Source organism: Ictidomys tridecemlineatus, chromosome 4 (genome assembly GCF_052094955.1).
Source record: "Ictidomys tridecemlineatus isolate mIctTri1 chromosome 4, mIctTri1.hap1, whole genome shotgun sequence".
NCBI classification, from domain to species: domain Eukaryota; kingdom Metazoa; phylum Chordata; class Mammalia; order Rodentia; family Sciuridae; genus Ictidomys; species Ictidomys tridecemlineatus.
Genome location: NC_135480.1, coordinates 62,925,368 through 62,951,247, shown reverse-complemented (window position 1 = coordinate 62,951,247; position 25,880 = coordinate 62,925,368). Strand labels below are relative to the sequence as shown.

General features: G+C 39.9%; 1 protein-coding gene across 1 annotated transcript in view; it reads right to left on the bottom strand.

Moving 5' to 3' along the window:
• Rnf169 (ring finger protein 169) overlaps window positions 1-11,250 on the bottom strand; it is a 99,111-nt gene extending 87,861 nt beyond the window's left edge. The window contains exon 1 of the mRNA XM_021725168.3: window positions 10,728-11,250. Coding sequence (XP_021580843.2) covers window positions 10,728-11,205 — 478 coding nt within the window. The 5' untranslated portion in view covers window positions 11,206-11,250. The remainder of the gene's footprint in view (window positions 1-10,727) is intronic.
• Between the last annotated feature and the right edge of the window lie 14,630 nt (window positions 11,251-25,880).

Genomic DNA, 25,880 nt, shown 5'->3' with positions numbered 1-25,880 from the left:
TGTTGTTGTTTTGTTTTGTTTTGTTTTGTTTTGCTTGTGGTGATAGGGATTCAACCCAGGGTCTTGTGCATGCAAGGCAAGCACTCTATCAACTGAGCTATCTCCCCAGCCTGATACTTGGAAGATCCAAAAAACCTAAACCAAAACACTGCTAGAACAGGTTATAAAATCAACATACAAAAAGCAAAAGCTTTCCTATATACCAACAATGAATCTGCTGAAAAAGAAATCAAGAAAACAATTTCATTCACAATAGCCTCAAAAAAAGAAAAACAAAAACCACAACACCTAGAAATAAATCTAACCAAGGGGTCAAAGACCTCTACAATGAAAACAATAAAACACTGAAAAAAAGAAACAGAAGAACAGGGAAAGACCTCCCATGTTCATGGATAAGCAGACTTAATATTTTTTAAATGACCAAATTACATAAGCAATATACAAATTCAATGCAATTCCCATCAAAATACCAATGACATTCTTCACAAAAATAGGAAAAAGTCCTAAAAGACTATTTGAAAGAAAAGATCCAGAATAGCCAAAGTAATTCTAAGCCAAAAAAGCAATGCTAGAGGCATCACAATACCTGACTTCAAATAATTCTATAGAGCTACAGTAACAAAAACTGCATGGTACTAGCAAAAAACAGATCAACGGAACAGAATAGAAGACAAGAGACAAACCACATAACTACAAAAACACTGGAGAAAAAAAACAGCCTTTTTAACAAATGGTGCTAAAAACACTGGAGAAAAAAAAAAAAAGCCTTTTTAACAAATGGTGCTAAGGAAACTGATTACCCTTATGTAGAATGAAACTAGACCTTTATCTCTCACCCTGAATAAAAATTAACTCAAAGACATAGGAATTAGACCAAAAATTCTTAGAAAACGAAAGGGTCAACACTCCAGCATATAGGCACAGGCAACAACTTTCTCAATAGGACCCCTAAAAGCTCAGGAAATAATGCCAAGAGTTAATAAATGGGATGGCATCAAATTAAAAAAATTTCTACACAGCAAAGGAAACGATTAGGAATGTGAAGAGAGAATCTACAGAATAGGAGAAAATCTTTACTATCTACTCTTCTGACAGAGGAGTAATATCTAGAATATATAAAGAACTCAAAAAACTTAACATCAAATAGCCCAATTAATAAATGGGCAAGTGAATTAAACAAACACCTCTCAAAAAAAAAAAACACAAATGGCCAACAAATACATGAAAAAATGTTCAACATCATTGACAATTACGAAAATGCAAATCAAAACTACACTGAAATTTCATCTTATACCAGTCAGAAAGGCAGCCATCAAGAACACAAACAATAATAAATACTGGAGAGGATGTAGAGAAAAAGGAAGACTTTTATACTGTTGGTGGGATTGTAAATTAGAAATTTACAACTTACAATGCATTTAATAACCACTATGGAATCAAGTATGGAGGGTCCTCAAAAGACTAGCCATGAGGGCTGGGGTTGTGGCTCAGTGGTAGAGTGCATGAGGCACTGGGTTCAATCCGCAGCACCACATGAATAAATAAATATAGGTTAAAAAAAAAAAAAGACTAATCAATGGAACTACCATATGATCCAGCTATCCCACCCCTAGGTATTTATTCTAAAGAATTAATCATCTTACTACAGTGACACATGCATACCGATGTTTATATTCCATATAGCCAAACTATGGAACCAACCTAGATGCCCATCAATGGATGAAGAGATAAAGAAAATGTGGTATATACACACAATGGAGTTTTTACTCAGCCATAAAGTAAAAATTATGTCATTTGAAAGAAAATGGATAAAACTTGAGATCATCATGTTAAGCAGAATCAGCCAAACTCAGGTCAAGAGTCATATATTTTCTCTCATGTGGAAATTACAAAGAATGGACAGGTGGATCTCACTAAAGTTAAAGGGAGATCAATAAAGGAAAGGCAGCAGTTGTTGGGGGAGGGGGAGGGAGTGCTGGGAGTAATGTTAGCCAAATTACATTGTTATATCATGTGCATGTATAAATATGTAACAATCTGGTCACTATGTACAACTATAATGCATCAATAAAAATTGTGAAAAGAAAAAAATATCTTTGATATTATGTAGTTTCACTACAATGCATTTAATTGTGGGGATTTTTGTTGTTGCTGCTGCTGTTTGCTTACTTTTAAATTCTCGCTAAGGTCTCATGATGTGAGTCTTAAACCTAAAAATTCAGGTCTTTTTTTATTAATTCTGAAAATTTCTCAAGTCATCTTCTCTTTATTTTTTTTAATATTTATTTTTTGGTTTTCGGCAGACACATCTTTGTATGTGGTGCTGAGGATCGAACCCAGGCAGCACGCATGCCAGGCGAGCGCGCTACCGCTTGAGCCACATCCCCAGCCCCAATCTTCTCTTTAAATTCCATAACTCCCTCATTTTATCTACTTCCTCCTGGAATTAATACTATATGTTGGAACTTTTTGATCATTCCTTTTCGCTTCTCTTTCATATTTTCCTTTAATTTACTGTTTTTTATTCTCATTTTACCACCTACTGATTTTTTTTCTGTGCAAACTCTTTCTTACTGAGCTTTTTAACCTCATGTTTTCGTGTTTAGTTATTTTTCAAAAGTGCCCGTTTCATAATTGACATTCCAATGAATGAATAAGATTAACATATTTAAGTGACTAAATATGTCACTTAAATATGGTAATTTAACTTATCTTTCAATTATCTTTAACTTATCTTTTAACTTATTTGCCAATTCTACTATCCTAGTCCTCCTTGATATTTCTGTTCTCATGTATGGCATAAAACTGTTTGCTCCCATGCTGTCATTTTTTTATTATTATTATTATAAGCTCATCTTCAGTTAGACTTATTTCTTCTGCAAAGAATCCCATTTAGTTAAGGTATGGGAATACCCATCAGAGTCTTATTTTTCTCTCTCTAGGTGACTCAGGTTTGTCAATAGTGTGGAGTCAATTTTTATATTAATTTCTTGGCATAAGGATAAAAGATCTCAAATTCGAGCAATTTCTCAGGGAAACTTTTTTGTTTCCCCCATCTCTTCTTTGCATAGAACCCAGGTAAATCCTAGTTTATAGGGCCATGGGCATAGGTCAGTGCATAGAGTATTTGCCTAGAAAGTGCAAAGCCCTGAGTTTAATCCCCAATACACACACACACACACACACACACACACACACACACACACACACACTCCCTCTCTCTCTCTCTCTCCAGCTTTATGCATAAAAGTCATCTGTTTCTTTTTACACATAGCTAAAACTCAAACCCCTAAAAACAGAAAACCAGAATATTACTCCTCATTCAGAAAACCCTCACTTCTGGTGCTTCAGCCTGCTCCAAGGGTTCAATAGTTTATAGTTTTGATTTTAGTTCTGTTTCTGGAACTAGAGAGAACTCTGTCATTCCTGCAAATTCAGGAATGCATTTAAAAGACTAATATATTATCCAGTTTTTCTGGATATTTGTAGCAGAGGCACTTTCAGCTTATCATGAAAATAAAATTTGCTCTCCAATCCATTTGTTATATTAACCCTGTGAAAGTGATCTCTCTAAAGTGTAAAACTCTTCAACAGATTGTCTCTGGCATAGTATTAAAAATCAACTATTGCCCAGCTCCTGCAAATCCTTTTACTTCTACTCTCTCATGCACACTCTTATGTTCTAACCACTCCTATTTACAATTCCTAGAACTCTCCTTGTTGTTTCATGCTTTTTTTTTTTTTTAGATTTTATTTTTTTGAGAGAGAGAGACAGAGAGAGAAATTTTTAATATTTATCTTTTAGTTTTCGGTGGACACAACATCTTTATTTTATTTTTATGTGGTGCTGAGGATTGAACCCAGTGCCCCGTGCATGCCAGGCGAGCGAGTTACCGCTTGAGCCACATCCCCAGCCCCTGCTTCTGTCTTTAAATGTACTGATTTCTCTCTCTCATCTTTATCCTGCTCTCATCCACCTACTGAACACTCATGGTGAAATGTCTTTCACTGACCCATCTGAGTTCTCCTTTGTAAAAATAAGTAACATTTATTGAGCTCTTTATATGCCAAGCATTGTAACAACTTATTTAGTGTTAACAACAACCTTACAATTTTGCTGTTATTACTATCCCTGTCTTCCAAATGAGGAAACAAGATACAGAGAAGTTAAGCAATATGTCCAATAACATGCAGCTAAAAGTGGCAGAGCTGAAATTTGAACCCAGAGAGCTGTCTCCATACCCCTTCTGCTAACCTATTCTATTAATTTATATTATATTGCGTTCTATAATTATATCTTATATTACAGATATTATTGTACTTATATTTTACATGCACATTTACATGCCAATCTTTCCAACTATACTTTAAGAGATAGAATCATGGTTTTATCTGTTTGTAGCTCAAATGCCAAGTACAAAGGTGGCCCTCAAATGGTTACTAAATCAATGAATGACTGAAAGTAACATCTCCACAACCACAATTTTTGTCTAGTCCCTCTTCATCTCTTGCCTGAACTACTAAAATACTCCACTAAGACTCCCTCCCTTCAGTTTCAACTCACAGCTTTCCTTCTCCAACAAATACTGTCTTTCTCAAGCATATTATGATCATATCATTCACTACTTACAAATCTTTAAGGGTTCTATACTATATATAGGATAAAGTCTAAAATTCTCTTAGCATGACCCACAATGCCCTTCATCATCTAATTTCTGTAGTCTCCTCTTCCCGACTCCAGTCTCATACTCCACCTTTATTTAACTCCTTGCAGTTTGTGAATACAACAGCCTTCTGTCTTTGGCTATGAAAGCTTTTATGCTTGAAATGGCCATCCCTTCTCTTTCACCCAGTGAAGCCCTATTCTTTCTTCAACATGAGGTTTAAATGCCTTTCTCAGGTTTCCTCTACACTGTTCACCCATTACAATACCATTAGCATTATGTATTTACTTCATTTACCACTCAGAATTATCTGACTGTGTATTTCCCCAATATAGAGTCTTAAAGAACAGGAACCAGCCAGACATTGGCACATGCCTGAGGCTAAGGAATGAAGATTTCAAGTTCAAAGCCAGCCCCAGCAATTTAGTGAGGCCCTAAGGAACTCAGCACGAGATCCTGTCTCTAAGTAAAAAAGAGTAAGTAAAATATAAAAGAGTAAAATTAGTTAAGACATGTCTTACTAATCTTTGTAACAGTGTATGCCAAAAGTGCTCATTAAATTAATGCAATGAAATTTGCCTAATAGATATTATATCAGATATTTAAGAAAACTCAGATATAAATTCAAGGTGGGTAATTCAAGATTAACTGGAAGTTAGGGAATGGAAATATGAATGAATAAACAACAATAAAAAAAGAAAACACCTCTTAAATTCCTACTGCTCAATCCTAAATTCTATAAACTAGAACAATTCCTTCAATGTTAATTATTCTAAGTCACAAAATATATGGTGAGGTAATCTAAGCATGAGTTTTGAAAAACATAAGCAAACACAAGGCACATGTTTCCAGCATTAGTATAATACATAAGGACATTCTCAAATTCTAGAATATGTGTCATTAAAAATAAAAGGATGAGTCATTTTATACATTTTGAAACAAATCCTTACAGACCAGGGAAATTCCTGTCCTTTTACACTACAATCAGAAGGTTTCACTATTCATCAGTCCTAAATACAATTTAGGGTACACACATAGCAAACACTTTCTGTCAATTGAGTAATAAACAGAACTCTCTGCATATCATAGAAAGAGGAAATTTTTTAAATGTATGTTAATACTAAGTGAACAGGGAGGCTAGGGTAAAGAAAAAGAATAAATGAGGCACTATTCAATTTTTTAAAACCTATTCCATTTTTAAAAAATATTTATTTTTTTAATTGTAGTTGGACACAATATCTTTAATTAATTTATTTATTTTTATGTGGTGCTGAGGATTGAACCCAGGGCCTCACCCATGCTAAGACAGCACTCTACCGCTGAGCCACAACCCCAGCCCTTGATCTATTCCATTTTGAAGTGTACTTTGACACAGAAGAAGGGGGAAAAAAAAACTGTTGATTTTTTTCTTTTTTTTTTTTTTTTTTGGTACCAGGGATTGAACCCAGGGGTGCTTAACCACTGAGCCACATTCTCAGCTCTTTTTTATATTTTATTTAGAGTCAGGGTCTCACTAAGTTGCTTAAGGCCTCATTAAATTGCGGAGGCTGGCTTTGAACTTGAAATCCTCCTGTCTCAGCCTCCCAAGCTATTGTGATTATAAGCATGCACTACCAACCATGCCCGGCCAAACTGTCAATTTAAAAGATTCATCAGGCTTTGTCCAGCTTTTCTATCATTACCTATGGTAAAAGAAAAGAACTGTCCAAAATCCACGAATCATTTTCAATGAAGCTTCAGTGCAGCTGTCATGTATAATTCAAAATCAACCTGTGTATGCCTGTGTGGTAAATGTTTTTAAAAATCAATAGATCAGGACTGTCTCTAAATTTAGAATGCAAGTTCTATGAGAGAGTTATCTTTAATATTTCATTCAATAATGTTTCCCAAGGACCTAGTATAGTGCCTGGCACAGAATAAGCACTCATTGTAACATCACTGAATACTGCTCAAGATGGTCCAAATACTTTAATACATCAATATAATGATGTGCAGCAGATACTCAAAGAAGATGAAGTTTTTTGACATTTTGACATGATCACTGACATAGCCTTCATAAAAATGTTTTCATAAATCAACAAAAACTTATATCTATACAATCAAACTGACATACATATTAAGAAATAAACCATTTACACAAGGGTCATTAAGGTTTCAAAACCTTAAAGCTGGGCTGGGATATAGCTCAGTTGGTAAAGAGCCTGCTTTGCATGTACAAGGCCTTGGGTTCAATCCCCAGAACTACCAAAAAAAAAAAAAATTAAAGCTGCTGGGTGCAGTGGTGCATACCTGTAATCCCACAGCTCAGGAGCCTGAGGCAGGAGGATCGTGAGTTCAAAGCCAGCCTTAGCAAAAGCGAGGTGCTAAGCAACTCATTGAGACCCTCTCTCTAAATAAAATACAAAATAGGACTGGGGTTGTGGCTCAGTGGTTGAATGCCCTTGAGTTCAATCCTCGGTACCAAAAAAAAAAACCTTAAAGCTTACCAAGAAGTTAGAACAACACAAAAATCATCAGTACAACCAAACTTTTCAGCAAGGACAAACTCTTGCACTTTTTCCAGACAATACAATTCCAAAACACTGGATGTTAATTAATTAAGTCAAGTGTAATAGTGGTGGATGTCTGAAGTCTTCGCTACTCAGGAGGCTGAGGCAGGAGGATCACTTGAACCCAGGAGTTCAAGACCAGCTTGGGCAATACAGTGAAACCTTTTTCAAAAAAAAAAAATGCAAGGCACAATGGCACACACCTATGATCCCCGAGACTAGGAGGCTGAGGCAGGAGGATGATAAGTTACAAACCAGCCTGGACAACTCAGCAAGACACTTGTCTCGAAATAAAAAATAAAAAAGGACTGGGGATCTGGGGATATAGCTCAGAGATAAAACAGCCCTATATTCAATGCCCAGTACCAAAAAATTTTTAAAAATTAAGAATTTCAATATAAACATCAGTGCATTTACTACAAAATTTCATTTTTCCCAGTATTATAAAGCTCTAACTTTCCCTTATCAGTTGACCTAACTATGCCAAAATACCAATAAGCTATATACTTCAGAATATTCCTAAAATTGCTATACTGTTGCTGTTTGTTATTCATACAAGTGCAATGTAAATATTTAGGAATTTGGTACTTGTAGTTTTCTCTGTAAAAAGCCATCATGAAACTTCACTGTGAATTAAGCTGTGTTTCAGCCCTTTTTATAGGATTACTCTTTCAGCCCTTGTTTACCCACTCACAAAAACCTACAACTAGTAACTTTCTTCTCTGTTGTGGTGTCACAAGTTTTCCCTTCTATATAATGAGGGACCTGGATTAAAACAGTAGTTCTCAATTTTTATTTATTTATTTATTTGTGGTGCTGGGGATTGAACCCATGGCCTTGTGCATGTGAGGCAAGTTCTCTACCGAGCTATATCCCCAGCACTCAACATTTAAAAATTAGGAGAATCAGTTGAAACCTACAAATGACCTACTCATAAAAATGCAAACACATAAAATTTTATGAAAAATTATTTATAACAGCAAAAGGTACGAATCAACCTAAATGTCTACAAATAGATTCTTAAGTTAGATCTACTCAATGAAATTCCATTCACTGTAAGAATGAAAACATTTTCTATATACTGATATGTAAAGATTTTTATCATGTATTGTTAAGCAAAAAAAGCAATTCACAGAGTATGTAAATACAACCTTTTATCTAACAGGGACAAAAATCAGTTATTCTTGCATTTTCTGTAGAAAAATAAAGAAGAATCTTTGATGGAAGTAGGAAGTAAGGGGTAGGAGGATATCTTTTATTGTGTACTTTCTCATACTTTTATTTGAATCATGTGAATGCATATTATTTTAAATTAAATTTTTTAATTAAAAAAATACTATATAGGGCTGGAGTTGTAACTCAGTGGTGGAGCACCTGCCTAGCATATGTGAAGCACTGGGTTTGATCCTCAGCATGACATAAAAATAAACCTATCAAATAAAGGTATTGTGACCATCTACAACTAAAAAACAATTTTTTAAAAAGATACTTTATAGGAAGAACTTCAGTATATTCATGCAACCCACTGAAGCTAAAAGATAATCTCCAAACCTCATTCAGGAATATATTTCAATCCTTTATGACAATTTTTTTTAAAGACAATAAATTTGCACAAATTAGCAAGCCATACTTCCTTTAAGTGATTCAAATTTCAGACCTGATACTTCTGTAGTGATTTCCAGGCTTAGAAAATAAAATTAAAAATTTCTAACTGCCCGCATGGTGGCCCACGTCTGCAATCCCAGCGACTATGGAGGCTGAGGCAGGAAAATCAAAATCAAAGCCAGCCTCAGCAACTTAGCAAGGACCTAAGCAGCTGAGACCCTGTCTAAATAAAATATTTAAAAAGGGGCTGGAGATGTGGCTCAGTGCTTAAGTCCCTGAGTTCAATCCCTGGTATCTCCCCCTCCCCCCCCAAAAAAAAATCTAACCTATTTGACCATACCATATAGTCAATAGTTCTGATAGGAAGACCAAAAAAGTACTATCTTATATTTTGACCCTAATCTCAAAATCTGAAGCAAATTAATTGAGCAGGAATTAGATGGATCTGAATTTTCATCATTAAGTAAGTTACTCAACTTCTCTGGACCTCAGTTTCATTTATACAATGGAAATAAAAGTACCTATCTTATAGGGATGTTATAACATTTAAAAGGAATAACAAGGAGCATTGAAAATAAGATGTAGGGCTGGGGATGTGGCTCAACCGTTAGCGCGCTCGCCTGGCATGCATGAGGCCAGGTTCGATCCTCAGCACCACATCAAACAAAGATGTTGTGTCCGCCGAAAACTAAAAAATAAATATTAAAAAAATAAAATAATATAAAATGTAGATCCCCTTCAACCCAAGAAATCAAGGCAAGGTTTCCTAGAATCGTGGCAGGTGTTTCTGACCGGTTCCTGAAACAGACTGCTTTTAGGAACCCGTAATTTCTAGGGGCTGCCCTTTCATACACAATGCTTCCCTTTCCCTATTTAAAATAATACATAGCAAAATTCCTAACATATAAGGAGCAAATATCTGATCCTTTTTGATTTATGTTTCTTGAAAACTCTCTTCCTTGATAAATATTTTTTTTTAATCAAACAGAGCTGTAGATATGTTGACTGGGTGTGTCTCCAAAAGAGTCCTAGGTTAAACACAAATCTTGGTTTGTGCTTTAAACGGGGCGCAGGTTCTATCTCAAAGCTCAGCACCAATGATTGGTAGGCTATTGATGATAAGAAAGGAAAGAAGTTGAGGCAAGGGTCCTGCAACAAACTTTCCAAGTGCCAGGTTAACAGGAGGAAACACACATTGCTAAAAAATTAGCTGCGGCCCGCGGCCAACCAATCTTCATTTCCAAACCTTTTAAGCCCCACCCAGCTTTTTTGTGGAGCACTACTGGCTCTTATTGTTATAATTAGCATAAATATAAATAGCTGTCAATTATCGCTCCCTCATTATACTCCACGCTCTTGTGCTAAGCATGCACTTTTCGAGATGTTATGAAAAACTGCACGTGGGTTTATTCTCCAACACACTCTGCTCTCAAATCTAAAATTCTTCTTTCACATCCCCAAATTCAACCTGTCCCCTAAACTCCAGCTACTCCACACCCCTGGCCGAACAACTCAGGCCCAAGACCCACATGCCTCCAAGCAGCAAGACCCCAAGCTGTTGATCCACCACTAAAACCAAGTGCTTCTGCGATTCTCCAGAGCCCCTCCCCTCCACACACTAATTCCAACCTGTCCCTAACTTGTTCCAAGAATTGTTTCCCTCCAAACTTATGACGTACGTAAGACGCGAGGTCTCCTCACTGCCCCTCTAAATCCAACTTGTCCGTAGTTCATTCCAAAGTTCAAAATTCAGAAACACATATTACACCTGGGCAGAGCCCAGTTGCAACTCCATAAGAACTCTCCACAGCCGCCCGAGTGGGGCCCGGGACTCACCACCCCCTAACCAGGCCAGGCCACAACAGCCGGACAGTTCTCCCGACCCCTAGGGAAGGAGGGGAAGCTCCACCTGACTCCGCGGGCGCGGTGCGAGGTTCCTGCTCCGGCCTGGGCCCCGCAGCGGCCGCGCCCCCGTCCCGGCGCGGGCGGCAGCGCTCTGGCTGGCCGCGGCGGGCGCGCTCGCCCAGCACCTCCGCGTCGGCCTGGCCGTCGTCGCGGGCTCGACGGCGGGCCCAGCCCGGGCCGCGGGCGCGGCAGCGCGGGCAGCCTGGGCCCGCCGCGTCCGCGGCGCGTTGGGCGCAGCCTCGGCACAGCGAGTGGCCGCACGGCAGGGCCGCCGCTTCCCCTGGGGTCTCCAGGCACCCGGCGCAGCTCGACTCCTCCGGCAGCGGCGGTGGCAACACCAACAACGCAGGGCCAGATCCCTGACCCGGGGCCCCACTCTTCGTTGCCGCCATCTCGTCACAGCGGCCCCGCCGGCCCCGCCGACTTAGAGCCGCCGCTGCCGCCGCGGAAGAGGCCCGAGTACTCGGACCTGCCGCCGCCATCTTGTTTCCCGTTTGAAGGGAGAGTCCGTTGCGAGGGAGAAGAGTAGAGGGCGGGGCAATGCGCGGCGGGCAGCTCTATCTGCATATTCATGAGAGGGCGGGGCTCCAATGGGCCAGGAAAAGGTTCTCCCTCGACCTGATTGGTCGGAGGGGATACCTCATTAATATTTATTAGTCATTCTTTATATATCCGGGCTTTAGCCTCGCCTTCTATAATCTTGGCAGTTTCCTACTACTGAACCCAAAAAGGATGAGAGTTGGAGGGATTTATTTGGAAATTCTAGACGATGGATTTATTTGGAAATTCTAAACTTTCTGAAGGAATTACACTTGTTCTTCAATACCCTGATAATAGGTTAAAGTGAGTGGGGAGCCTGTGAAGTATCCAGAAACCTGCCTTAGTACTTCATTTGATGTGAGGGCCTGTGCTTTCCCCTAAGGATTATGTTGATTTGTGACCAAAATGAGGCCTACCATTGAATTGTCTTCAATTCAGTAACTGATTGCAGAGAGTAACAACCTCTTGTCAGCCCTCATCTCATCTTCTGTCTCCATTTCCCTTAAACTCTCCTCCCTTGACTGGCAAAACTATACTTTTCCATCCCCCCCCCCCAACACACACACACACCTTTAGCTCCTCTCCTTCCTTGAGTAATCTCTATATATCTGTATCTCCCTCTTCTTATCCGCCCCCAGCTTAAATGCAAATGTTCCTCCAGGCTCAGGACTCCACCCCTTCTCTTCTCACTCTGCAAACTCCCCTGGTTTACCTTGCCCCTTTCTCCTGAAATTCAAAAGTGTTATCTGCAACCCGGACTCTGAGTCCAACCCTGCATATTCAGCTGCCTGATGGAAATATCCTTGGAGGTCTGCATCCTTCATGTACAAAACTAATGTCACTGTCTTCCACCCTTCTTTCAAAACAGCCCTTATTTCCCTCATTCTGTTAAAAGTCCCATCCTCCCAGGTCCTCAAGCTCTAAACCTGCTCATCTTTAACTTCATCCTCATCTCCCATATCTTTTTAGTTCTTAGTCCTGTCAGTTTCCCACTAAAATGACTATTTTCCCACCTATTCCCTCCTCTTCATCCCACTCCCACTGCCCAATCATTGTCTGTTCCCAAGATTATTGCAGTAGCTTCTATTGATAGTCTCCCTTCCCATAGTTTCCTTTCTTCTAATCCATCCTCCATAGCTCTTAAAAGTTGCTTCCTAAAAGCCAGCTCTAACCATGCCATTCCTTCTTGGGCTAGGGTGAGATGCTCAGACTTTGATGTCAGTTCCTTTTCTGGATGCAAAGGGTATGGGGAAAATGGCTCCCCTCTGATAGAGTTCTACAGCAGAGCTCCCACTCTTTGCTTTCTTTGCCCTAACACAGATTTTGCAGCAGGAAGACATTATATAAATGGCATTTCCTGTTGGGAATCTTTATAGAAAAGCAGAAGTTTAGTAAAGAGAGCAAAATTAAAAAAAAAAAAAGCAACTTAATGTAATTAATAGAAGGCATCAGAGGCCCTGGGTTTCCATGAGATTGCCCAGAGCTGGTGGTAAATCAGTCCAATGAAGTGATTGGTCAAAGTCAGAGAGCAGAAATAAAAGATGGATTCTCATGATGAGAACCAGATGGCTAAAGGACACTCAAGAATTGAAGAAGGGTCAGTGAATAATTGAAACAAATATTGTGTGCACAAAGGCCCAGAGACAATCCTGCCAGACACAGAAGTGTGGCCTTGGCTGGGGGACTTCCTCACTTTCTTCCCCACTTAAGGTTCTTAAAGACATTTTCCCCAGTTCTACCAAGGAAGACCTGTGTTCAGAGATCAAGCTGACAACCATTAGACACAGGCCCTTCATGTGGGCTATTCATTCTTGATGTCTTGGGCCTCTTAATCTGAAGGACCTGTTTATTGTTGGAGGAACTGAGCCACGACAGTGTAGCATACTTTCTTCAATACGAATGAAACCAGGAAATTTTCTTTTGCAGAACGGAATAGCAAGAGGCCTGAGTAGCACTAGACCAGATGCCAGGAGATCTGTGCTTGCTTCTGACCCTTTTCATTAACTAATGGTGCGATTTCAAACAGCTACCTCAGTCTCCTCATCTTTAAAACAATTCAGACACATAAATATACACACACTGTCTGTCTGTCTGTTTCTCCCAGCCTCCCAAGATCCTACCTCAGATCTACTGAACCCAAAAAAACAGATGGGGAGGGCCAGGATGTGCTATAAAAATTCTAATACTTACTCCTATGAAATACCATTTTTTAAATATTTATTTTTTAGTTTTAGATGGACACAATATCTTTATTTTATTTTTGTGTGGGGTTGAGGATGGAACCCAGCACCCGCGCATGCCAGGTGAGTGCGCTACCACTTGAGCCACATCCCCAGCCCTGAAATACCACTTTGTTAAGTTCAAAGGTCTATCCGAGCTCTAACACTCTAGAATTCTGACCCCTGATTTCTTATTCCTCTATGCTTTAGCAGTTGCTAAAGTAATGTTACTAAATCAGTAGTGGTAAGAAAGCAAGGCAAATCCTGATGAGAAAACAAAGGAGATGAGGATGAGTCTAAAGCTTTAACCTAGGAGCCTGGGATTGTGATCACAATTGACAACCGGCCAAAAAAAAAAAAAAAAAAAAAAAAAAGGAACTACCAAGAAAGAGCAATATGAAAGAAGAGGAAAAATGGGACACGGTGGACATTTTATTTTGTTTACCACCAGATCTAAACTCCTTCCTATTTGGGGAATACCCCTTTCTATGTAGTATCCATGCCATGAGGGAAGCTGGAGCAGGGGGCTACTGTCTCTCCCTGTTCTCAGCAGCTAGAACATGACACAGGGCCTAGGCTCAGCAACAACCCCCCCCCCACCCACCCTATCACTCTTGAATGTTCAGCAAATGGAATCTTCAGCAAATGATACACAGAAATAAGGGCTAGAAGCATAACCCAGAGAGTGCTTGCCTCACTTGCATGAGGCCCTGGGTTTGATTCCCAGCACCACAAAAAGAAAAAAAGAGATGATTTTAGAATTTGTCATAGCAACAGAGACAGTAGGTGTTCAACAGCAGTGACTCTCAGGTGGGGGTTGGGGTAAGGGTGGTATCCCTATCGTGGTGATGGTGGCATGCCAGATTGTTCCTGAGGCAAGGATAGGATTGTGATGCCTGCTGCCTGCTGCCTGGGCCTTCCTAGATTATTGCCCCATTGCATATCTGACTCTCCAGGCTTTCTGTCAACTCTGTATCCTTTTAGTAAATTCCTTCGCTACATCCCTCATCCCCATACTGGGGATTGAACCCAGAGCTTTGAACATGCTAGGCAGGAGCTCTGCCATTGAGCTACACCCTCAGCCCCCACTTTTTTCTTAAATCATTCACAGTTTCTTCATTTGCATTGCAGTACTCTGAGCAAGATATTGGCTTGTTGTTTTTGAAGTGTCATCTGAAAATGCTTGTTAGGATGCTTTGTAGATTATAAAATGACACAAGAAGCTTGGGCCAACAGTCTAGAGCAGAAGTCCAAATAGCATGTGTTGCTCTTTTTTTTCAGCCCCACTTGTACCACAGGCCACCAGAAGTGGGACTCACAGACTCGCTTTAGTGCAGGATGCCAACTAGAACAAATGGCAGTGCAGTCACATGTACCAGTGATTCCTCCAGCTGCTTTCAGTCTGCTACCCTTGCCATACTTTCTGAGAACTGCATTGCTGCCAGAATTCCCTGCCATCCTTCCCACAGTGCCTCTACCCAAATAGCTCTCCATGGTTCCATACCACCACTAACCCTTCATCACTTCTCCTCCACATCACTGCAAATCTTTTCTCTTCCCTGCAGCTGGTGGCTCTAGCTTCTCTCTCCCAAATTGACAGAATCTGATGTGAATCAAGGCAATCAGTCTAGTTCCAGGTGGAAAGGGCTTTTTCTCTTTGCAGGACCAAGAACCCTTCTGGCCACCCCAGGCATTGCTGGTTACATTCTGAGACCTCACACATCTATGAAGAAAAGGGGTCAGACCACACCATGTGCCACTTCTCCTTCATTCCCCTTATCTCTTCAGGTAGCCTCTTCTTCCTGAGGTCTTCCTCCCTCAAACCAGATTTCCCCTTGAGAGTTCACCCCTTCCTTTTGGGTTTAAAGGTGCTTGCTACACTCAGTAATAGAGCACTTGTCTAACATATATGAGACACTGGGTTAATTCTCAGCACCACATAAAAGTAAATAAAATAAAGGCCCATCAACAACTAAAAAAAAAATGCTTCCTACATTCTTACTATCAGACATCTACAGTTCTTTCCCTTTTGTTTCAGAGGAAGAATTTGTCCTTTTATGAAAAATTAATCCCTCTAACCATGATTCTCACATCATTTTCCCAGCCTCTTCCAGACCCTTTCCTAATGCTGTATGAATACAAATAAGACTTGATCTCTGCCTCCTCAAAATCACAGCCTAATAGAGAGGCAAAAATATAAGTAACTATAGCAGACTTTCAAGGGCTATAACAGATGTATATGAGATGTTACAGAAGCTGAGAGCAAAGGTGGGGGTATAGGGGAAGGTTTCACAGAGGAAGGGAGATTCAAGTTGTTTTGAAGGAAAAAGAGGTATTCACCAGGTAGAGACAGAGAAAAGTTTTTCAGGTGGAGAGAAAACAAGAAGATACAAATGTATAAAAAAAGTTTGGGGTCTATATGGGACTGATTAAGGAATTCAATGTGCTAGAACATTGGGTTGGATTATGAAGCTAGAAAATGGGAAAAAAATTTTTGAGCAATTACTATGTGACAGCATAGTAATTGCAATAATATACCTATCATTTAAGCAATAATATACCTATGATTTAAGCCCATAAAGTGAGTGTGTGGATATGTGTGTGTGTATACACACACACACACACACACACACATATATACATACAAGGGATTGAACCCAGGGGTGCTTAACCATTGAGCCACATCCCCAGCCCTTTTATGTATTTTATTTAGAGACAGGTCTCACTGAGTTACTTAGGGCCTCACTAAGTTGCTGAGGCTGACTTTGAACCCATAATCCTCCTGCCTCAGCCTCCTGAACTGCTGGGATTACAGGCATGCACCATCATGTCCGGCAAGGTGGGTATAATATTAACTCGATTTTATTGAGTTGGGACCTTGGGAAACAGTGAAAGATTCAGTATATAGACCAAGGGAGTATTATCTATATTTTATCAGGTTAATTGTTCATTCTATAATCATCAGTGAGGAATAAAAATCATCAAACTTCATCCCCCCTCATAGAGTCAAGATATCATTGGAGAAAGCATGATGTAGCTAACATTTACTCATTCAACAAATATCTTTTGAGCACCTATGAAATGACAGGATAATATAGCTGCTGAGAATTCAGCAGCAAACAAGGAAGGCAAAGTATGGATGCTGAACCAGTTTGGGTGGGGTCCACTTTACACATGGTATTTGGAACATTCCCAATGATGTGGAATGATTGGATATTATCCCTTTAGTCATGCCATTAATGAATTTCAAAATACAGTGCATAGAAACAAAATTCTATTTAACCAACAAGCACAGTGATGGTACAAAATAGTTCTTTTATGCCTCTGAATTTCCTATTCAGATACTATAAATCCACTTAGAATTGCAGCTGGTCTCACTTTCTCTGCATCTCCTTCCCATCCCATCAGTCTTTCTCTCAGAGTGTTGTTCTTCCTGTACACTCTGGCCAATGATTCCAAGCAACCAATTACCTCTTCAATTTAGTTGTTCTTTTTTTAAAAAAAAAAATTAAATGATTAGTAAAAACTCTATATATGTATGATGTATAGTTGTTCTTTTAGCAGAGTAGATAGAGGTGACTTTAAGAAGTCCTTTAGCAGCTGCATGTGGTGGCATATGCCTATAATCCCAGCTACTCTGGAGGCTGAGTCAGAAGGAGGATTGCAAGTTCAGGCCAAACCTAGGTGAGAACCTGTCTCAAAGTCAAATTAAAAGGCCAGGCATGGTAGTGCCTATCTGTAATTCCAGTCACTCAGAAGGCTAAGACAGGATGATCACAAGTTCAAGGCCAGCCTCAGCAACTTAGTGAGACTCTGTCTCAAAATTTTAAAAAAGGGCTGGGGATGTGGCTCAGTGGTTAAGCCCCCTGACTTTAGTCCCTGATACCTAAAAATAAATAAATATATATATATATATATATTAATAATAAAATAAAAAATACTGGGGATGTAGCTCAGTAGTAAAGTGCCCCCAGGTTCAATCCCCAATACGAGGGGGGAAATAAGTTCTTTAAGATTCATGATATAGAGAATAAAGGGGGAAGTGGACAACCAGCTCTCCCCAATTGCATTTCAGAGTGAAACATCTAAAAGACAAAGCTCTGTCTGCTCATATTGATCACCTTTTTCTGGTGTAAATCACATGTCCTATTTTAAGTCTGTCTCTTTTCCCAATGTCACCAAGAAATCCTTCTACTACCTTCACTTTGCCCAGACCGAGTCCCCAAGCAAAAAGTGAGTCATGGTCCTACTCCAAGAAAAGAGAGTCATTGAAAACCCATTTTGTCATTAATAAATGGGTGGATAATTATATGGAGCAGAATGAAGAATTTGCCTCAGAAGAAAACATCAGGGGAGCTACAAAAGAGCCTCTCAGGGCTTGACCTTCTTTAATTTGGAAAGAAACAGATACAAGATGAGTTCCAATGAAGGCTGAGAATAGCATAATCTCCCATGTTCCTTTGCTCTGGAGGGAGACAGGATTCTATACCAATTTACCAGTAATCAGTGAGGAATCTGGCTGATTCTGTTCTAGAATGGTCATTGTCCCACAGTTCTTTGTTTGCCAGGCTCTGAGCTCCTCTACCCCATCCTTGGGAACAGATGTCCCAAGTCTGTGATGTCACCTAGTGACCACTAGGGGGCAAACAGAGACTACACAGCCTCTTCCACCCAGTTTCCATGGAGCCAAACTCAGAATGGCTGGAATCAGCTTTAGAAATATTCTGAGGCTTCTGATCAAACCTCTTTGTTTACAGAGATGGAGGGGGGGAAGCAACTAAGGTTTAAATAGGGGAAATAATTTGTCAAAGCTATATAGTGAGTTGTAGGAACTAGAAACCAAGTCTTCTGACTACTCCAATTCTATATATGTTCCAACACACTAAGCTTTCTCCTGTCTCATATTTAATTCTAGAATACACTGAGTTTTTTTGAGGGGGAGGATGGGGCAGGACATACTGGGAATTGAACCCAGAGATGTTCTACCACTGAGCTATATCCCCAGCCCTTTTATTTTTTATTTATTTATTTTTTTGAGACAGGGTCTTACTAAGTTGTATAGGTCCTCGCTAAGTTCCTGAGGCTGGTCTGGAACTTGCGATCCTCCAGCCTCAGCCTTCCAAGTCTCTGTGATTACATGCCTGATTATACTGGTTTTTAATATGTTCTCTATGAAAGGACTTGTCTACCGAATTTGATTTTAAGAACATGGGATCAACACTGTACATCTTCCCTCCAGCACCTGTTACATTGCTCTTTGGGAAACCTGTGCTTAATACAAGATGGAAGATTTCAACAAACACTGTGAAATTTCTACGTGACAGGTTCAGCAATGGTTCCTGAACACACAGATTTAAAAATATACCATTCCTGCACTTAAAAAGCTCAATTACTAAGAAGGAATACAGATGTGAGTTCAGGAGAGGAGAGGTGAATAGTGGTATAAACAATATAGAAGCACAGAAAAGGAAGTGACCAACTACTGAATAGATATAGAATTGAGTCAATGAGAATTCATCAAAAAAAGGGGAAAGGGAATTTAAACAGAAGTAGCAGCAGAGGAAGCCAACACAGAGACATGAGAATATGGTGTGTCGGGTGAAAATGGTTGGCTCTGAGCAACCAGAGCATACTATGTGTAAAAAGCTGCTCCGGGGGTGGAGGAGGAGTAAATAAGACGACAAAACAGGTTTGCAATCAACTGTAAAGTTGTTGTTCACTCTTCATTCATCATTCAATAGGCATTAAGTACTCCCGTGTGCAAACAGCACTGTTGTTGAGAATGATAGTGGGGAATGATAATAAAAAAGTGAGGATAGTAATAATAATGAGGGAAATACTATGGTCTTGAATCTGGGATTTAAGCCTCATATGAGTCATATAACATAAATCAGTGTTCTACCTTCTGTTTATTTTATTTTTAATTCACTTTTCCAGCTGCATTGCTTCCACATATATGATGAATGTTCCTAAAATCCACTGAACTTTCCATGAAAGTGTGGCAAGCCCAGACTCACAAAGTGACACAGTACAAAGAGGTCAAGGATTCTCTGTGTGTCCAGAGAGACTGGAGTTATGACAGGAAGCAGAGTGGCTAGGGTGGGCAGACTAACTTGATTTCTCAGGGCAATGAAGATTGGGCTGAAACGTGGTTGCATTAGTCCAGCTGCAGACCTAGGAAGTAAGGCTGGCTATTGAGAGATACAAGCATTTGGGGGTTTGTTTGTTTGTTTGGGTTTTTGTATTATTGTGGTGCTGGGAATCAAACCCAAAGCCTGGTACATGCTAGGCAAATGCTCTACCACTGAGTTGTATCCCCAGCCCATGAGATGCACGCATGTTGAACTAGGAGGAGATAAAAGGAGAGAGGGATGAGTGATCCAATTCTGAGCTTTATTTTTTGTTTAATTTAATTTTTAATTTATTACTTATTTTTTCAAGTACTGGGAATTGAACCTCACACATGTAAGGGAACTCCTCTACCACAGAGTTACACCCCCCATCCTTTTTTTAAATATTTATATTTTGGTTGTAGTTGGACATAATACCTCCATTTTATTTATTTATTTTTATGTTGTGTTGAGGATCGAACCCAGGACCTCGCATGTGCTAGGTGTGCGCTCTACTGCTGAGTCACAATCCCAGCCTCCTTTTTTGTTTGTTTTTTAAGACTTTTCTGAGTTGCTCAGGCTGGCCTTGAACTGTCAATCCTACTGCTTCAGCCTCCCCAATAGATGAGATGTGTTAGCCAGCTTTTTGTTGCTGTGATCAAACTAAGAACAAATAGAGAACAACTTCTCTAAGAACAACTTCGAGAAGAAGAAGTTAATTTGGGCTCATGAATTCAGAAGGCCAGTTTATGGCTGGTAGACTTCATCACTCTGGGCCCCAAGGGGAAGAGCACATCATGGGAGCACAGCTCAACTCATGGCAAGTTCATGGAAGCAGAGAAAGACAGCAGGAGCCAGAAACACAATATCCTCCCGAAGGCATACACCAGTGTGCTACTTCCTCCAGCTACACTCTACCTACACTCCACCTGCCCACAGTTACTACCCAGTAGTCCATTCAAATTATTAATTCATCAAATGGATTAATAACCATAGCATGGGATTACGTCATGTGCCACCACACTTGGTACATTTTTCATTTTATTTTGAAGACAATAAAATCGTGAGGTACACACACACACACAATCAGTAAACCCCTACTATGTGCTAGTTCCTGTTCAAGTTGCTAAAGATATAGCAATGATCAAGAATTAAGGTCTAGCTGGGCACAATGGCACACACTTGTAATCCCAGGAGCTTGAGAGGTTGAGGCAGAAAAGATCATAAGTTCGAAGTCGGCCTCAGCAACTTAGTGAGACGCTGTGTCAAAATAAAACATAAAAAGGGCTGGGATGTGGCTCAGTGGTTAAGTGTTCCTGGTTCAATCTCTAGTCCAAAAAAAACATGAATTAAGGTCCAGCCTGTCATGGAGCTCTCATGCTTATGGGGGAGAGAGATCATATATAAGTGAAAAAATAGACTTCAAATAAAAAATGACACAGAGGAGAAAAAACAAGGCAATATGACAGAAAATGACAGGAAGACAGATATTGTTAGAGAGGTTAGACCAGGAAACCTCACTGAAGATGTGACAGTTTAGTTTACTGAAGTATCAGCTGTGGAAAAAGCAGAGGGAGGAGTATTCCAAGCAGGATAAAGAGCAAAGGCAAAGCCCGTGAGGAGGGACTGGGTGACTTGGCGTATCCAAGGGGATAGTAGAAAGGCCAGTGTGCTGCAGCACAGGGGAGAGAGAACTGAAATGGGAGGTCAGGCAGGGGTAGGTCCTGGAGGGATTTACAAATAGTAGTGAAAGATCTGGAAGGTGTTCTACCTGCCATCCAGAGGTTTAAGGTTTATCATATTTACATTTTTTTAAAAGAGAGAGAGAGAGAGAGAGAGAGAGAGAGAGAGAGAATTTTTAAATATTTATTTATTTATTAGTTCTTGGCGGACACAACATCTTTCTTTGTATGTAGTGCTGAGGATAAAACCCAGGCCGCACACATGCCAGGCGAGTGCACTACCGCTTGAGCCACATCCCCAGCCCTATCATATTTACATTTTTCAAAGATAACTCTGATGGTTCCTCAGTCTCACCTTTGGGCTCCTTAGTCTCGCTTTGGCTGTGTGACCTGAATCATATGGTACCATTATCAGGCATTCTAGCTACATCTTTACAGATCTACTGAAAGAAGCCTGAGGACAAACTGCTTTTCTAAAGTCCCTCTGAGTGTGGAGAAAGTGGGAGCAGAAGGTTCCTGCTCCATAGTTCTAGTGAGAATGCCTGCAGTAGAGGAGGTCCTGGGGGGTGGCAGAGCTTAGGACCTGGCCCACTAAGGAAGGAAAATCCCACTTCATGGATGCTGTTAAAGACCTTTGTCCCCACCCCATTCTCCTCCTCAAAGGGCTCTTCAAAATTAAGGGCTATTTATGTGTTCTTCCACTGTGGTTCCTTGATACAACCTTGACCACACTTGGATTGTCCTGGAAGAAAAATCCCATGGAGGGAGGAAAACCACCTAGGAATGTTTACATAGTCCCATAAAAACCATAGAGAGATGGGCTGGTGGTGCACACCTATATCTCAGCTGCTCGGAGGCTGAGGCAGGAGGATTTTGAGTTCAAAGCCAGCCTCACTAACTTAGCAAGGCTTTAAGCAACTCAACTTTAAGAAACTCCTGTCTCTAAATAAAATACAAAATAAGGCTGGGGATGTGGCTCAGTGGGTGAGTGCCCCTGAGTTCAATCCCTGATACCTCTCCCCCGCCCTACCCACCCAATCCCACACAGATAAATAAAGTGAGCTTCACTTTAAGAAGATCCACTCACTCATTCGCATAGATATTTATTGAGCACTCAATGCACTGGTCATAATTTGGGTGTTGAGGATTCACTCATCCCTTCTACAAACATTTACTTAGGTCAGCTAAATGCAAAATATCTGGATATCCAAATGAACATGTCATACAGTAATGGTGAGTTTTGAATAAATATGTACTTGATTGGGAATTTAGGAGTAGGATGAGGATTATTCACTGTACAAATTAATTATTGAATAAGCTCCTTGAATAAGATTTTCCTCATAACATATAAATTGGTCCCAGTTTTAAAGAATCAATTTAGCCAGCTGTGGCTGTACATGCCAGTAATCCCAATAACTCAGGAGGTTGAGGCAGGAGGAATAAGTCCAAAGCCAGGGTAACTTAGTGAAACCCTATCTCAAAATAAAATTTAAAAGAGGATGTAGCTCACTGGTAGAATGTCCTTGGGTTCAATTCCCAGTACTAGACACACACACACACACACACACACACACACACACACACACACACACGAGTTCATCTGTTTACTCCTTTGTAGGACATAATCAAGTAAAGGCAGTGTATAGTCATTCTTTACTTTTGATGCAAAATTGGTTTCAGGACCCCAGTGGATACTAAAATCCATGAATGCTCAAATCCCTGTCATAAAAAGACATAACATTTGCATATAACATACACACACTCCTCCTGTATGCAGACTTTAAGTCATCTCTAGATTACCTATGATAGCTAATACAATGTAAATGCAATGTAAATAGTTGACTGTATTGTTTAGGGAGTAACAACCAAAAAATGTCTGTACATGTTCAGTCCAGACAATGTTTTTTTTCTGAATATTTTAGAATCACAGTGAGTGAATTTCTGGATGCTAAAACCATAGCTAGGAAGGGCAACTGTGCTACAGTCGGCTCAGGAGAGCCAAGTGTTAAATTTTCAGACATTTTGCAACCTAATGACTAAACACAATTAGTACCAAAAATTAAATTACAAAACCTACCATTAAATAAGTTATATTTAAAACAGAGGTAGTAAATACTCAAACACTACTACTATCATGCCCTGAAGGCTATAACATCTCTTGTGTCTATATAGAAGAAATACTGTATAATAGTGTCCTACTGTGCATCTCTTCTCAACTCTTCAGTGACGTCACATAAATAGTTTCAATTCACCATAGTGGGAGTGGTTATACCACCATGAAAATAGCAACTGTAAAATTCAGAACTTTGCAAGGGGCAGTAAGTGGTACAAAACTGTAATTCCAGGGACTCGGGGAGGATGAAGCAGAAAGATTGCAAGTTCAAGGTCAACAACTTAGTGAGACCTTGTCTCAAAATAAAATATAAAAAGGACTGAGGATATATCTCAGCTACTTAATGAGACCCTGTGTCAAAATAAAAAATTATAAAAGGGCTGGGGATGTCATCTCAGTGGTAAAGTGCCCCAGGGTTCAATTCTCTGTACCAAAAAAAAAAAGAAAAAAGAAAAAGAAAGAAAGAAAAAATTCAGAACTTTTTTTTTCTACTAGAGAGTTGGTTGTTACACATTTACCAGAAAAACACCAGTGTAGTCTCTAGTATGTAGATCTCTTATATTTACTGCCTTGTGATAAATCTTCTTTTAGAATTTTATTGATAGAATTAAGTGGGACTAGTTTGAGAAGTCTTTCCTTGACTCTGATCTCTATGATTCATACTGCTAGGCTAATTTTACATAATTAAACAATCTGCAGCCTAGGAGGAAACTTTTAAGCCATAAATAACATGTTGTAAGAAGACTTTGAAGGAATAAGGATATAACTTTCATTTAGCAGCTACTATAGGCAAAGATATGTGCTGAAGGCTGGGGGAGATATGAGATGAACAGTAGTTTATATTCTCAAGGAATTCACTGTAAACAGGTTATACAAAACCTGTGGATAACACAATGTGGTCAGTGCCATACTAGAGAAACAGAAGTGTGGAGAAGCTAACTCAGAGATGATCAAAGAGACTTCAAAGAGATCCTGGACCCTACACATCAGTATCTTGTCTTGTTCTCTGTTGTGTCCCTAGCACCTGGCACACTGCTTGGCACAGAATTGCCACTCAATAATTGTTGCATGAAGGAAGTAGATATCAATGGCATTGATCTTTGAAAAATAAGTAAGCTTACCAGACAGAAAAGAGCAGGTACAGGAAGAGCACCCCAAGCAGAAGAAACAGAATGTGTAAACCGGGCATGCCTGTAATCCCAGCTATTTGGAAGGCTAAGGCAGGAAGATCACAAGTTGGAGGGCAGCCTCAGCTACTTAATGAGACCCTGTGTCAAAGTAAAAAATTTTTTAAAAGGTTGGGGATGTCACTCAGTGGTAGAGTGCCCCTGGATTCTATCCCCAGTACCCATAAAAAAAGAAAGAAAGAAAGAAAGAAAGAAAGAAGGAAAAGAAAAGAAAGAAAAAAGGAAGGAAGGAAGGAAGAAACAGTATGTGCAGAGGCATGAAGGGAAAAGAGCTAAGCATATAAGGACAAAGTTTAATGTGGCCTAGGGGTCCAAGGCCCAGAACTGGTAGAGGTTAAAGCATGAAAGAGGGATTCTCTGCTTCAAATCTCTGCAGAGCTCTCAAAAGACAAGCATTATACAGAGCTGTGAGAGCAGAGCTAGGCGCAATGTAGGGTGCCACCGAGAATTGGATTCCAGTTTTATATCAAGAACTTCACAACAGAGCTGTCCAACAGTGAAATGGGCTGCCTTGGAAGCAATGGGCTATTCCTAGCAAGGAAGCAAGTACAGTCTGATGAATTCTTGGTGCAAGAAATCGCTATGGGTAGATGAATTTCCCTCCTAAGCAGATTTCGGAAGAATTTATCAAATCTCCTTTTCTAAAGGAGATTAAATAATAGATGGACATCTATCTTCAATAGTATTACTATAGAAGACCCAGAAACTTTCCTCAAGTGCTTGTATTTTGGTTATGGTTTTGCAATGCTGGGGATCAGCCTACAAGCTAGATAAGCACTCAACCACTCAGTGAAGTCCCCAGCCAAGAGCTTGTTTCTTATGCTTCTTATTGATGAACACTGAGGTTAACAGTGGTGCTAATGGCACTCCCATGAAAGAATGATGTCTTTTCAAATCACTGAGGTCTTCAGCCCTTCCTACACTAACTATTTATTCAGTATCTTTGTGTGTCAGAGACTTTGCTAAGTGCTGAAAACAGATACAAATGAAAAAAGGGCATCCGCTCCCACAGAGCAGGGTAGAAATACAGATAAATATTTGGACTCCAGTAGCTACAATACCAAGAGTTGTGAGACACACAGGATTCAAAATTATTCTTTGAAGGAATCAGGGATGGCCTCAGAGGGGAAGTGATTCAGCTGACTCTATTTATTTATTTGGTATTGGGGATTGAACCCAGGGACACTCAATCACTAATATATATCCCCAGCCCTTTTTTTGTATTCTATTTAGAGACAGGGTCTCACTGAGTTGCTCAGGCCTCACTAAATTGTTGAGGCTAGCTGTGAACTTGTGATCCTCCTGC